The sequence below is a fragment of the Ptychodera flava genome, chromosome 12 (genome assembly GCF_041260155.1).
Source record: "Ptychodera flava strain L36383 chromosome 12, AS_Pfla_20210202, whole genome shotgun sequence".
Lineage (NCBI taxonomy): Eukaryota > Metazoa > Hemichordata > Enteropneusta > Ptychoderidae > Ptychodera > Ptychodera flava.
The window spans coordinates 30210992-30225942 of NC_091939.1; the positions used below are offsets into that span (position 1 = coordinate 30210992).

The following is a 14951-nucleotide window of genomic DNA, read 5'->3' on the forward strand; positions in this document are numbered from 1 at the left end:
TAATGATTCTATTACATTAATCCATGTCGTAATTTCGACGTAAAGTTATTAAAATATGCGCCACTGCACTGCGCTGTGACTTATGTTGATAGGAATTAAGTCACCTGATTAATTTTTGTGACTTTTGTCCCCGTCCTTCTGTGTAGATAACATGTTCATCGCAAGTGTAAAGTCCGTCAATCAGCCTTGTCTTGTGTGTTCAGGCCAAACTTCGAACGCTGCCAGGTTCCAACTTATGACAGAGATTTAATCCAGTCCACAAAATGGCATTATCAATACATTACGACATAATGTCTCAACCGAGCAGATCGGTTTTACTTTTCTGCGAAGTTAACAACATATCGTATGAGAAGGAGATCACTACGATTTCCAGTGGTAAGACACGACCTACCGTTACTATTTTACTCGTCATGAACTCTTGCACCTCCAGAATATATAGTTTCAATCATCAATGTATAATACTTGCTTTCAATAAGTATTGCATTGCCCAGCATTGTGTGTGTAATTTCTCTGCGATTCATGCCAAGACCATCCCAAGCTCATGAAAGTTATGAAAAATTCAGTAAATGAGTAATGAGACTCCGCAACTTCTGCGTATTGTAAAAGTGTGTTGACCTTGCTTTAGAAGCTATCATCTATGGCCCGGAATTTGAAAATGTAGTCATTTGAATCAGGAGATTTTAAATGGCAACTGTCATCATCATATTGTTATGTAGGTCATTTCCCCCACACTCATCATGACCTGAGTTCAATTAGTCTAGAACATTCTCAAGGTCACTGCCCTTGATGACCTCACAACCTTGAATTCAATTAGTCATGTTTGGAATGTTCTGGAAAGTTGATTAGTTGTGTAAGGGAGATAATTTTAGAACAGTAATTAGCATGTCAATAAAAGTTCTAGATTGTTCTTATATGCCTTTATAAAAGGGACGTGCACAGCTTCCAGTCAGACTTTTGGGATCGTGTCTCTTGTGTGTTACTAAACTCCAGCAGTAGTCATTCTCAAGACTTTTCAAGACCTTCACTGCCAACGCTGGATTTATACTGTGGACTTTGTGCAGCTTCAAGCCTGCAAGCCAAAGGACTGTTCATTCATCCGACTGACTGTTACAACTCTGAGACTGGAGCTTTGCCGTCCCAGCTGAGATAAGTAGTCTGTACACTTTTAAAGCTTGTACTCTGTCCCTGACTTAGCAATTAGTTTTGTTTTCGTAATAAATTTTGTTTAAACGTAAACTGCTGAGTTCACCCTTTTGTTCGTTTTCTCTGCACGTAACAAATTGGGGGCTTGTCCGGGATACGAATATTTTGAGCCGTTTGACAACATTTTGCCTACCTTTTCAAAACTACTGTATACTGTGAACTCAGCGAAATTCAATCATGGCGGAATTCAAGCCAGACGAATTTATGGATGACCTTGATCAGGACACATTTAATTCCCTCAGAAAAGACAACCTCATAGCACTGGCCAATTTCCTTAAAGTAGATGTCAAAAGATCTATGCGCAAGCGAGAAATACAGTTCAAGATTGCAAAACATTTAGTTAATTCTGGCCATCTTGAGGAGTCTGCCTTAAAAGATTATGAGCTTGAGTCTTCCTTCCAACTCAAAAAATTGGAATTAGAAATACAGGCAGATTTCGAGCTAAAAAAATTGGCATTAGAAAAAGAAAAAGAATTACAAATGAAAGAAAAAGAATTACAAATGGAAAAGGAGAGACAGGCATTAGAAAAAGAAAAAATACAAATGCAGTTAGAAATGGAAGAAAGACAGAAAGAGAGGGAATTGGAAATGAAAGAAAAAGATTGCAAATGGAAGAAAGACAAAGGGAGAAAGAAAGAGAGGAAAAAGAAAAGGAAAGAGAATTAGCAGAACACCGACTGCAGTTAGAAATAAAACGTTTAGAGCTTGGACAGTCAGGAAAATTCTTCCCTTCAGACAAGTTTGACATCACTAAGCATTTCAGATTAGTTCCCCCTTTCCAAGAAAAGGATGTTGATAAATATTCCTTCATTTGAGAAAATTGCTCAGAGTCTGAATTGGCCTAAGGAGTCCTGGTCTATGCTTTTGCAGAGTGCTTTGGTGGGTAAAGCCAGAGAAATTTACATTCAGTTGTCAGTAGAGCAGGCTTCGGATTATGATTCTGTGAAGGAATTAATTCTCAAGGGCTATGAGTTGGTGCCTGAAGCTTATCGTCAGAAATTTAGGGATTGTGAGAAGGTGAAGGATCAAACTTATGTTGAATTTGCTCGAACAAAAGAACAACTGTTTGATCGTTGGTGTTCTTCGGAAAAGGTCAGTCAGAATTATGACAAATTACGACAACTTGTTTTGATTGAGGAATTTAAAAGGTGCATTCGGAGTGACATCAAGACATTTATCAATGAACAAAAGGCAGATACATTAGAGGTTGTTGCACGTTTGGCCGATGATTATTCATTGACCCACAAATCTTCATTTCTCAGCAAACCATCCCAGTCCTTTTCATACAGAAACAATGCAGGTAAATTTAACTCGTCCTTTTCATCCAAGAATTTTTCAAAGGAGAGTAGAAAATCAAATGACAACAGTTCACAAAATTCAAGTAACACTCCCACATCATCAGATCCCAAGTCTCAATCTCCTTCTGACAAACAGTTCGGTACACTTTCTTGTAATTATTGTAAGAAAGATGGCCATTTGATGTCAGATTGTTTCAATTGAAAAGAAAACGTGGACGTCAAAGTGGTCAAAGTGGATCTAAGCCAACCGGCTTTATTTCTTCATCAACTCAATTAGAGTCTAATAATGTGTGTAACACATTGTCTGAGGTTAAACCCCTCTTATCCCCAATTAATGAGGTCAAGGTCAATTCTTCTCAAGATAGCATTATGGGTATTTTCGAACCATTTATTCACGATGGTTTTATATCACTTTCTAGTGATTTTTCTTCCGCTACCCCTGTCAAAATTTTAAGAGATACCGGGGCTTCCCAGTCTCTTTGTTGGCAGATACCCTGCCGTTTTCTGAAAAGTCATTTTCAGGTTCTAAAGTTCTTATTAAGGGGTAGATTGCAATGACTTTATTCCTGTTCCTCTCCATAATGTCTATTTGTCTTCGGACTTTGTTTCTGGACCTGTGGCTTTAGGTATTAGGCCTTTTTTGCCTTTTGAAGGGATTCACCTTCTTCTTGGAAACGACCTTGCTGGGGACAAGGTCATTACTAATCCACTTGTGACTGATAATCCTAGTTTAGATCAGGATCCAGAGCCAATTGAACAAGAGATACCGATTTATTTCCTTCATGTGCTATTACTCGAGCCATGTCAAAGAAAACTTCCGAGAATCAAAATACTCTCAAAAATAATGTCACAGATGTTGACTTAAATGACACCTTTCTCAGTCAGGTGTTTGACACGGATCATTCCGTTATCCCTCGTGGATTTGAAACTTCCAGTAAAACTTCTGCTGACCAAAGTCAGACATTTTCTGGATCAAATCTCATTGCAGAACAACACAAAGACCCAGATATTTTGTCTTTGTTTGACAGGGTAGATGATGAAGGTAAAACTTCAGATAGCTCTGTTTCCTATTATACAAAATCTGGTATTCTCATGCGTAAATGGAGACCTCCAGATGTTTTGGTTGATGACGATTGGGCTATAAAACATCAAATTGTGGTTCCAAAGCCCTATCGTGCTGAAATATTGCGCCTGGCCCATGAAACGCCCTGGGCTGGTCACTTAGGAGTCAGGAAAACTTATCATAAAACTCTCAGTCACTTTTATTGGCCTAATCTCAGGCAGGATGTAGCACATTTCTGTAAAACTTGTCACACATGTCAAATGGTAGGAAAGCCGAATCAGACCATTCCAAAGGCCCCTTTACAGCCAATTCCTGCATTTCAAGAACCATTTAGTAGGATACTAATAGACTGTGTTGGGCCCCTACCAAAAACAAGATCAGGAAATGAGTACATGCTGACAATAATGTGTACATCAACTCGGTTCCCCGAAGCCATACCACTGAGAAATATAAAGACAAAGACTATAGTGAGAGCTTTAGTCAAATTTTTCACTTTATTTGGCCTCCCTAAATGTGTCCAGTCCGATCAAGGCTCCAACTTTATGTCTGGAATTTTTCAACAAGTAATGGATCAGCTAGACATTAAACAGTATAGGTCATCCGCCTATCATCCAGAAAGTCAGGGTGCTCTTGAGCGATTTCATCAAACTTTGAAAACCATGATTAAGACCTACTGTTTTGACACAGAGAAGCAGTGGGATGAAGGAATTCATTTTCTGCTCTTTGCTGTTAGAGAGTCAATTCAAGAGTCTCTTGGTTTTAGCCCATTTGAGCTTGTATTTGGACATACAGTCCGTGGCCCACTTAAGCTCGTTAAAGAGAAATTCCTATCAGACGATGATGATTGTCTGAATATTTTGCAATATGTGTCAGATTTTCGTACGAAACTCTCTAAAGCATGTGAATTAGCCAGAGAAATCTTGAGTCATCTCAGCAGTCAATGAAAACCAAATATGATAAAAGCACCTCAAAACGGAAGTTTGAACCAGGTCAAAAAGTTCTTGTTCTACTTCCAATTCCTGGCAAACCACTCCATGCTCGTTACTTTGGGCCATACCTAATTGATAAGAAATTGAGTGATTTAAATTACATCATAATAACACCTGACAGGCGAAAACAAAAACAGCTATGTCACATAAATATGCTTAAGCCATATTTGGATAGGGATAATCCTACTATAACTCAGCCTGTCAGTGCAGTCAGTTCAAACCATTATGAAGATAGTGATACTGAAACTGACTTGAGTGAAAATACTCTAAACTCAAAGCTGGGCTCGGTCAAGCTTCAGAACTCAGAAATCCTGGAGAAGCTGGAGTCTACAAAGTTGGCACACCTCCAGCCAGAACAACAACAACAGGTGAAAGAACTGCTCCATGAATATAAACACCTGTTTCAAGATGTTCCAATGAGGACAAACGTCATCTATCACGACGTTGATGTTGGGGACAGTAAGCCTGTAAAACAACATCCATACAGACTGAATCCAACAAAAGCGAAATATCTCCAGGAAGAAGTCAAATACCTGCTGGACAATGACTTTATTGAACCCAGTAAAAGTAACTGGAGTTCGCCGTGCATACTTGTTCCCAAATCAGATCACAGTTATCGTATGTGCACGGACTTTAGGAAGGTCAACACTTTAACAAAGACAGACACTTTCCCAATCCCGAGGATTGATGACTGCATCGACCGAGTGGGAAAAGCCAAGTATGTGACGAAATTTGACCTACTGAAGGGATTTTGGCAAGTCCCTCTGACGGATCGTGCTCGTGAAATATCCGCCTTTGTTACACCAGACGGATTGTTCCAGTACAAGGTGATGCCATTCGGAATGAAGAACTCTCGGCAACGTTCCAACGGATGATCAACGACGTCATATCCGGGCTAGACGGGTGTGCAGCTTACGTTGACGACGTCATCCTGTATAGTGACACCTGGGAGGAACACATCAAGCTCATGCGGAAGTTCTTTGAGAGACTGAGTAAAGCCATGTTGACTGTCAACCTTGCCAAATCTGAGTTTGGTTGGGCGAGGGTGACTTACCTCGGACATACTGTAGGACAGGGTGAGGTAAAACCTGTTGATGCCAAAATCAGTGCCATTTCAAGTTTTCCCATACCAAACTGCAAACGACAACTGATGCGCTTTCTTGGTATGGCTGGTTACTACAGAAAATTCTGTCCAAATTTCTCCACAATTACTGAGCCTTTGACTAACTTACTTAAAAAGAAAGTAAAGTTTGTTTGGTCAGAGCAATGCCAACAGGCATTTGATACACTTAAAGCCATACTGCAAAGTGCCCCAGTGTTGTCTGCACCAGATTTCACTTTGCCATTCAAATTAGCTGTGGATGCTAGTGATACGGCTGCTGGTGCTGTTTTATTGCAAGAGGATAGTCATGGTGTAGATCATCCTGTTTGCTATTTTTCACGCAAATTTAACAAATCCCAGAGAAACTACTCTACAATTGAAAAAGAGTGTTTATCTTTGATATTAGCTTTACAGCATTTGAAGTTTATGTTACTTCTTCAAATCAGCCAATAGTGGTTTATATTGATCACAACCCTCTTGTTTTTCTGCAGAAATTTAAAGGCAAAAATCAGAGATTGCTAAGATGGAGTTTAATGTTACAGGAGTTTAATCTGACATTAGACATATCAAAGGCAGAGACAATTTAATTGCAGACTGTCTCTCTCGTATTTAGAGTTTATTGTTGTTCACTTTCAAGAAATTTTACTTTAGAGTAAACAAAATTTGAGTACTTAAATCCTTTTCAAGATTACATTTGTAAAAGAAAGATTTTTCTTTGAAAAATTTTCTTTTTTTGAAGAGGGGGTGTGTTATGTAGGTCATTTCCCCCACACTCATCATGACCTGAGTTCAATTAGTCTAGAACATTCTCAAGGTCACTGCCCTTGATGACCTCACAACCTTGAATTCAATTAGTCATGTTTGGAATGTTCTGGAAAGTTGATTAGTTGTGTAAGGGAGATAATTTTAGAACAGTAATTAGCATGTCAATAAAAGTCTAGATTGTTCTTATATGCCTTTATAAAAGGGACGTGCACAGCTTCCAGTCAGACTTTTGGGATCGTGTCTCTTGTGTGTTACTAAACTCCAGCAGTAGTCATTCTCAAGACTTTTCAAGACCTTCACTGCCAACGCTGGATTTATACTGTGGACTTTGTGCAGCTTCAAGCCTGCAAGCCAAAGGACTGTTCATTCATCCGACTGACTGTTACAACTCTGAGACTGGAGCTTTGCCGTCCCAGCTGAGATAAGTAGTCTGTACACTTTTAAAGCTTGTACTCTGTCCCTGACTTAGCAATTAGTTTTGTTTTCGTAATAAATTTTGTTTAAACGTAAACTGCTGAGTTCACCCTTTGTTCGTTTTCTCTGCACGTAACAAAATGGTACCTTAAATCTTCTCTGTGCAGGTGATAACCAAGCAGATGAATTCAAAGCTATAAATCCAATGGGTAGAGTACCAGCCATGAAGGATGGTGATTTCACTCTGACTGAGAGGTATGTATTTATACATACTAAGACAGAATATTTTTATTGAAGTGGCCATGTGATTTTTACTTAGTTTGGGTTTTGCAGACGACTTTCACTGTCCATGTATTTTTCCTACACTGATCATCCTATTTTTTCCCTCACACACCCATGGTAAAAGAATTCTCCACTATAATAGCTAATAAGCTGTGCACTAAAAACAGAAGTAGTGCCCGCATGTAGAGGGATATGTTGTATCACTGAAGAGACAGAGACACCAATCAAATTGCAGAAAGTGATTTGGAAATCCTATTTATTGGACCATAAATTGGCAACAGGAAGCTCATAAAAGTAGATATACATTATTTATCCATCCGTTGGATATTTGTCAATCAGCAAATAAATATTAAGCCTATGAATACTATAACTTGTGCCTGTTATGCCCATGAACACTACTTTATTGTCGGAATTTTTGTTCACTATAAAATTTAAAAGTTTTGGACATGGCTTCTGGAAATAGCTATTGTTCATGAAAGAGGGTCAGCAGTTTGTGATTTGGGAGGGATGTGTGAAAGGACTATCTCTCACCAAATCAATGCCAAAATGATGTCTTTCATCATAATAGACTGAAACAAAACGATGAATGAAATTGTTCCAGACATATCCCAAAGTGTTTTTTCAACAGCTTGTCTGGAATATATTTAGAAGTTGATCAAAGTCCAGAAGTTCACTGAAAAAAAAAATCAGTAATGCAATAATAAACCAAGAAGTCATTTCAAACAACATTTGTCAAAAAATGTTTGCCACTTTCGATTGCATACTTCATGCCCATATATATACATGTCCAATATCAATATATTTTATGCTTCCTGTGTGACTCTGAAACTAACAGACAGACTCTCACTTCAACAAAGTACTTATATTGGAGTGCGACACTTTTTTCACATTCTTTTTCATTGACAACATACTCTGTCCTCATTATCAGTATTGATTACTTTACAGTGAGGCCATCTTGAAATATCTTGTGAACAAATACAAGACACCAGATCATTGGTATCCCAGCGATCCTTTGAAGAAAGCCAAAGTGGATGAATATCTGGCCTGGCATCATGCAAACACAAGAACTCACTGTATCAGAGTTTTCTGGACAGAGGTACATTCATTTGTCTTCAAGTAGTCCTGTTTCAAAATGATCTATATTACACGTCCTACACACATGTACTGCATGCTGTGATTGGTTAATCCACTTCTCTAAGGTCCACTTTCGGAGCAGTCATTGGAGGGACCTCATGTTGTAGGTCTCATTATTATGTATTATTCAATTTACAGTTTCCTGATTGGTTAATGTGTAGGTCCGGTCCTCCAGTGTTCACTGCCTCATTATGCAATGTCCCATGTACTTTTGGATGATGCCTGCATGTGGTCGCAGCTCGTTCCCAGTATATGAAGAAAGGTACTCATGCCGAGTATTTGTCAAAATATCTAGTTAGATTTGACCTTGTTCGAGAGTTCCTTCACTATTCATGGCATTTTATGTGATACTGTGAATTATACATGAATTTAATATTGTCAGGAGAAATTTTGTCCTTTCCCTGCGCTAGTTGGTTGAAACAACGTCCCTGGGTGGAGGGACGGTGGTTGAAATGAGCTACTGACGCCTGAAACCATTACGTAATTTTTGTTACGTAATGCCTTGAAGCTCTACTGTTTCCTCTTGTCATTCACAGGCCTCACTGTTGTCGATGCAGCTAATGCCCCCGTCAACAGAAATCAAAATGAAAATGAAAAGCATGAACTTTATACGTAACCAACAATTGGAAAACAAAGAGCCAACATGCCTGTAATGCTAGACTTTGTTCAAGTCGGTGAATTTAAAAAAATAAAATCATTTATAATAGTTTCTCTTGTGTCTCTCCAAGTTCGTACAAAACTATTCGGAATTTGGTAGCCCAGGCCATGTTTTTCCGAGCGATTGAATGCGTTACCTTTGAGTCTGCGCAGGATAGTGAGTTAGTTTCTACCGGATTCACCTCCAGGTGAAACTCCCCTGTATAGCCTTCACGGCGCACCGGACTCATCGCGTCCACTCCACTCACGTCTGCGTTTCACATGAAAGCAAAACACATATCGTTGCGTTCACTCCACTCAAACATTAACAAATCACAGACTTGAACCGAGTCTACTGTAATGCATAAAGGGACAGGGATAAGTAAAAACATAATAATAATAATAATAATAATTTATTCATTTATAAAGCGACTAAATCCACACAAATAGTGTGATCAGAGACGCTGGGAAATACAATCAATTTTAAAAAGGTTACAAGAATTAAAAACAAAACAAAAACAAAAAAAATACAATGAATGAGTTCAGTTAAAAGCAGAATTAAAAAGAAATGTTTTAAGACTTGATTTAATACTTGTCAGGCTTGGGAGCGACGAACCTCAATTGGAAGATTGTTCCATAAAAAGGGGGCGGCAATACTGAACGCACGGTCCCCATATTTCTTTGTGCGCGACCTGCTTTGACACAGTTTAAATTGGTCAGCGGACCTTAGATTACGGGTTGGGACGTACAAATTAACCATGCTAGAAAGATAAGTTGGACCGAGTGAATGGATACATATATAGGTGAAGATAAGAATCTTAAAAACAATACGTTGAGACACAGGCAGCCAATGCAACTGAAACAAAATCAGGGTGATATGCTCAGTGACTCTTGAGCGAGTTACAATTCTGGCAGCTACATTCTGGATACGTTGAAGGCGATCAATTGAATATTTCGGAAGACCATAAAGAAGCGAATTACATGAATCAATGCGTGATGTCACAAAAGCATGAATCAACTGTTCCGTGTCTGATCTAGAGAGATATTTGCGAATGTTTGCGATGCGTCGTAAGTGAAAAATAGCTGAGCGGCAGATATTGTTGACATGAGGGTACATCGTAAGACCAGAATCCAGGATAACTCCAAGACTTTTTGCCTGACTTTGAGCAGGAATCAGGGTGTCACCGACCCGTATCCCCTGTATTCTATCGTCCGAAGCATTACTGGAAGATGCAGAGAAAGTTACAAATTCAGTTTTATCATCATTCAAACAAAGGAAATTAGCAGACATCCAGGACCTAACTTGTGAAATACAAAGTTCAAGATTGCTGGCTGTCACAGAAGCTTCATTGATCTTAAAAGACATATATAATGATGAATCATCTGCATAAAAACTATACAGGCAACCATGACTTGCAACTAATTTCCCCAAAGGAGATGTATATACATTAAATAGTATAGGGCCAAGAACGGACCCTTGTGGAACCCCGGTATCAATTTGACGGAAACATGATTTTGTGGAATCGATAATAACACACTGGCTACGGTTAGAAAGATATGAGCGGAACCAATTAAGCGCATTTCCTGAAAACACCAAGAAGGTCTGACAGCCGACTTAATAAAATATTATGATTAACGGTATCGAACGCTGCAGAAAGATCAAGTAAAACCAAAAATACATCATGTTTTGCATCAAGTGCTAACAATATGTCATTAGTAACCTTTAAGAGAGCAGTCTCTGTGCTGTGACCAGCTTTGTACGCGGATTGTAACGGATCACTCAGGCAATGACTAGCAATATGATTGGTCAGCCTAGTAGCAACTATGCGTTCTAATACCTTTGATAGGAATGGTAGGTTAGAAACAGGCCGATAATTTTTAAGAATCTCATGATCAAGAGATGGTTTCTTGAGAAGAGGTTTAACAACAGCATGTTTAAAATAGAAATTTAGCGCATGAAGGTTTGTCGGGCATTTTTCGTTGTAACTTTCAGCCGATCCGTGAACATCACGAATAACGTATTACTTCAGCGGTAGCCAGGAAGCACGTGGGACATTGCATAATGAGGCAGTGAACACTGGAGGACCGGACCTACACATTAACCAATCAGGGAGCTGTAAAGTGAATAATACATAGTAATGAGACCTAACGCATGAGGTCCCACCAATCAGCGTAACGCAAATGGACCTTAAATCACCAGATGAACCAATCACTGATGTTGGTACATATGTCATGGACCTGACTTATGAAACAGGACTACTAGAACTTTCAAGATCAAATACTGACCATTGAACATCTGTTATTAATCATAAGATGGCAAGCTGAGACCATTTTCCTGTCATTGGACACATAGAAATATAACTCTTTGAGAGCCAAAGTCAAGTTTGTCACTTAAGAAAATATACCCCAGTCAAGTTTTAGCTCCGCTGTCAGCGACGCGGAGCTTTTCAAATAGGTTGATTTTCCGTCGTCGTCCGTCAAAATTGCCTTCTCAGTTCACTTGGGGTGACCTCATTTAAGTTTGTTCAAAAATCGGTGAAATTTGCATATTTGTATTTTTGGGGCATTTTTTTGGTGTTTTTGGTAAAAAAAATCTTCTTCTCTGAAACCGCTTGTCCGATTGCTTTGAAATTTGATATGCAGTTTACTTAGGGTGACTTCAGTCATATTTGTTCAAATTGTGGTGAAATTTGCATATTTGTATTTTTAAGGCAATTTTTGTCATTTTTGGTAAAAAAATCTTTAAAAATCTTCTTCTTCAAAACTACCAGTCAGATAGCTTTGATATTTGGTACATATGTCCCTAGGGATGATCTATTTCAGATTTGTTCAAATTGTGCAGAAATATGCAAATTTGCATTTTTAAGGCAATTTTTGCCATTTTTGGTCAAAAAATGTATTTCTCAAAAAGTGCTCAACTGATAGTTTTGAAATTTGGTATACAGGTTTGTATTGATGAACTAAGTAATATATATTGAATTTCTGATGAAATCTGTAATTTTGTATTTTTGGGGCAATTTTTGCCATTTTTGGTCAAAAAATGTGAATTTCCAAAACTGCTCACCTGATATCTTTGCAATTTGGTGTACAGGTTCCTACAGATTATTTTAATGATATTTATTGAAACTATGATGAAAATTACAATTTTGTAATGTTTAGGCAATTGTTGCCATTTTTGGTAAGAAAATTTTATTCTCAAAAAACTACTCATCAGATAGCTTTGGTTGACATGTTCTTAGGGATGATCCAATGTGATATATTCAAAGTATGGTGAAATCTTCAATTGTGTATTTTTGCAGCTATTTTAGCCACTTTTTTCTGGCCACTGCATTGAGCTATCAAAGATTTCCACCTTCTTCATCAACATGTGTCAAAAATAGTTATTCTCTACATAAACACAGCGGAGCTATATCGGCCGCTAGGTCGCTTGTTTTTCAGGTGTTTTTCAAAGTTTCAATAAAAAAATAAAAAAAGTTCAGCTAATGAGATGTGATGTGAATTGAGCCCAAAATTATCAAAACATTTACAGAAAAATTCATGAAAATCGATAAAATGTTGCACTGAAATTTTGGTAGTAAAAGCTGCAGCACTCTAAAGGTTCAGCAGATGAGATAATTGAATTTCCCAAACAAATCAACATTTATACCTGTTATACCGGTACATGTTCACTCTAAGACACATGCAAATATTGTATGAATCTTGTGAGTTGATCGAATGGAAGTGAATTTTTTATTTCACCAGATATATGTGGACAAAATAGTAGGTATGCGAAAGAGAAGGCAAAAGTAATCTCACATCTGGTGAGGGTCATGGAAATAGTTCCTGAGGCACTGGTCAGGTCTGCGACAGAAGGCAAATTGTTGTCTTCTGGTATGTTTCAGCATTGATCACAGGGCTCACTCTTGGCTGAAAAAATTGCTAACCATTCCATTGGCCAAATACGAAATAATAGTTCGTCAAATCATGAAAACTGGTGGGAAAATCACCCAGGTCAAAGACATACAAAAGTGTGAAGGTACACATTGCATTGATGGCAAAGTTGCTTCCTGTATTTAACTATTATCTGTTTACATAAAAATACACATAATAATTGTACAAAATTTATTTCATTGTACAAGTATTTTAGATTGGACAAGTCACCGCTTTGGTTATATGCATACGGTTTGCTAAGGTCCAATGGAAAAAGCTGATTTTGACAGAAATAGTCTCCTGCCAGTGAATTGAACAATGGAATTAACAAAATTGAAATTGCTTGTTTGCTGGTTTGACCTCCCAATTTAAAAGTTGCCACCTGATTTTTTTTGTATCGAATTGATAAAATTGCATTTGAGTAATGGGAGCCAAAAATCAGGGTCATGAGCTCCCATTATTAATATCGCATCTTCTTAAATTCATTAAACACATTTACAATATTTAACTTCATATTGCAGCTTTGTCAATACCAGTGAAATTTTTTACTTCATCCATCCCAGATTATTACTGATAATGCATCCAATTATCTGGTATTATGGTCCTAGATGTTTTCTACATCTACAAATTCATCAGCATTGCCAAAACTATAAAATACTAGCAATAATGTACCCCCCTGACCCATAATTGACTCAGGTAACTTTGCACCCCATAATTTACCAGCTTCTCCTTGTACATCATGATGTGCAAATTTTGCTTTGGTCTATAGTCTGAGAGGGGGTACATTATTGAATTAGTACACAACAGGTGCTGAAATATTTATAGAGTCTGATGCGCTCTCATTATGTGTGGATTATTTATTTCACAGGTGTTAATTCCTAAAATGAAGGGAAGAGACGTTGATCAGAAGAAACTGGCAGAAGCACTGCAATTGTTGGACGGTACTTTGAGCCTGTTGGAAAATATGTTCCTGAAAGATCAGCCGTTCCTGTGCGGTGATGACATCACACTTGCAGATCTCATGGCTGTCCCTGAAGTGAGTGTTGGGAAATAGTGACTAAACTTAGATTACAAGAAAGCTAGTGTTGCCTAACAATGCAAACACAAAGGCACTGTTGATGTACTCTGTAGATGTATGAAAACTTATGCAACATGACATGCAAACCTTTCACTACTAGTAAAACTAATTAGCATAATATATCCAAGTTGATCAATGTAAATCATCTTTAGAAATGTTACATTACTTACACAGGGCTCCACAGTCAGCTTCCAGTTGTCACATATCACTTGATATGTGATGAATCATTTGCACAGAATTTTCTGTAACCAATTTGATGTGAAATTTCTGAGACTGAGTACCAGCCAAGCTGCACTGACAGTAATAAATAGGTTGCCTTTGAAATCTGCTCATATAAGAGTGGTGAAGGCTATATGCAGTGGTTCACTGGATCCTATAATTTTCATTATCAGTGTTCAATGCAAGGCAGAAAGTAGGTATTTTACAGCCTTATTTTCATAAATTTTCTTTCTTCTTTTCCCTATTTTCAGTTCATGCAGTTGACTGCAGCGGCAAGGAATCCATTTCCAAACCAACCTAAGCTCACTGCTTGGCTTGAAAGGGTGAAGAGTAGACTCCAGCCAAAATTTGATGAATTTCACACTCCAATTTACAAGATGAAACAAAAGAGATTGAAGGATACAAAAGCAAACCTGTAGCAAACGAAAGAACACATTACTACCGGGTACTTTTCAATGTAAAGAGAAATAGAATTCATTAACCTCTGGAATTTTCATTTCATGATGTTTAATTTTTTATTGTATGACAGAAGTTGAATTAGGATCATGTTATTTCAGTTTTGCGACATGGAAGTTTAAACATGTCAATGGACTACTTGATAGGTGAAATAAATAATTACACTTTCTATTTTACCATGTAGTCTTTTGAGTATTGCTTTCAATCATAACTCTTGCATTAATTGAATGTATACAAAGGTCTTCATGGATATTACAAACTGAATTTTGAAATATGTTGCTAAAATTTGTTCAATCAAAAGGACAAACAGGTAACCCAGATTTTTTATCTGGATTATGGGCAAAACATTTATTGTCAAGGTCAATGTTATCTGAAATCTATAATGCATGTATTTATCATACTC

General features: G+C 37.8%; 1 protein-coding gene across 1 annotated transcript; it reads left to right on the plus strand.

Moving 5' to 3' along the window:
* The first annotated feature begins 93 nt into the window (after window positions 1-93).
* LOC139145588 (glutathione S-transferase theta-1-like) lies at window positions 94-14724 on the plus strand. Its single transcript, XM_070716836.1, has 5 exons — window positions 94-375; window positions 7002-7089; window positions 8062-8212; window positions 13664-13831; window positions 14344-14724. The coding sequence occupies exons 1-5, from the start codon at window positions 264-266 to the stop codon at window positions 14509-14511; spliced, it is 687 nt and encodes a 228-aa protein (XP_070572937.1). The 5' UTR covers window positions 94-263; the 3' UTR covers window positions 14512-14724.
* Window positions 14725-14951: the final 227 nt, after the last annotated feature.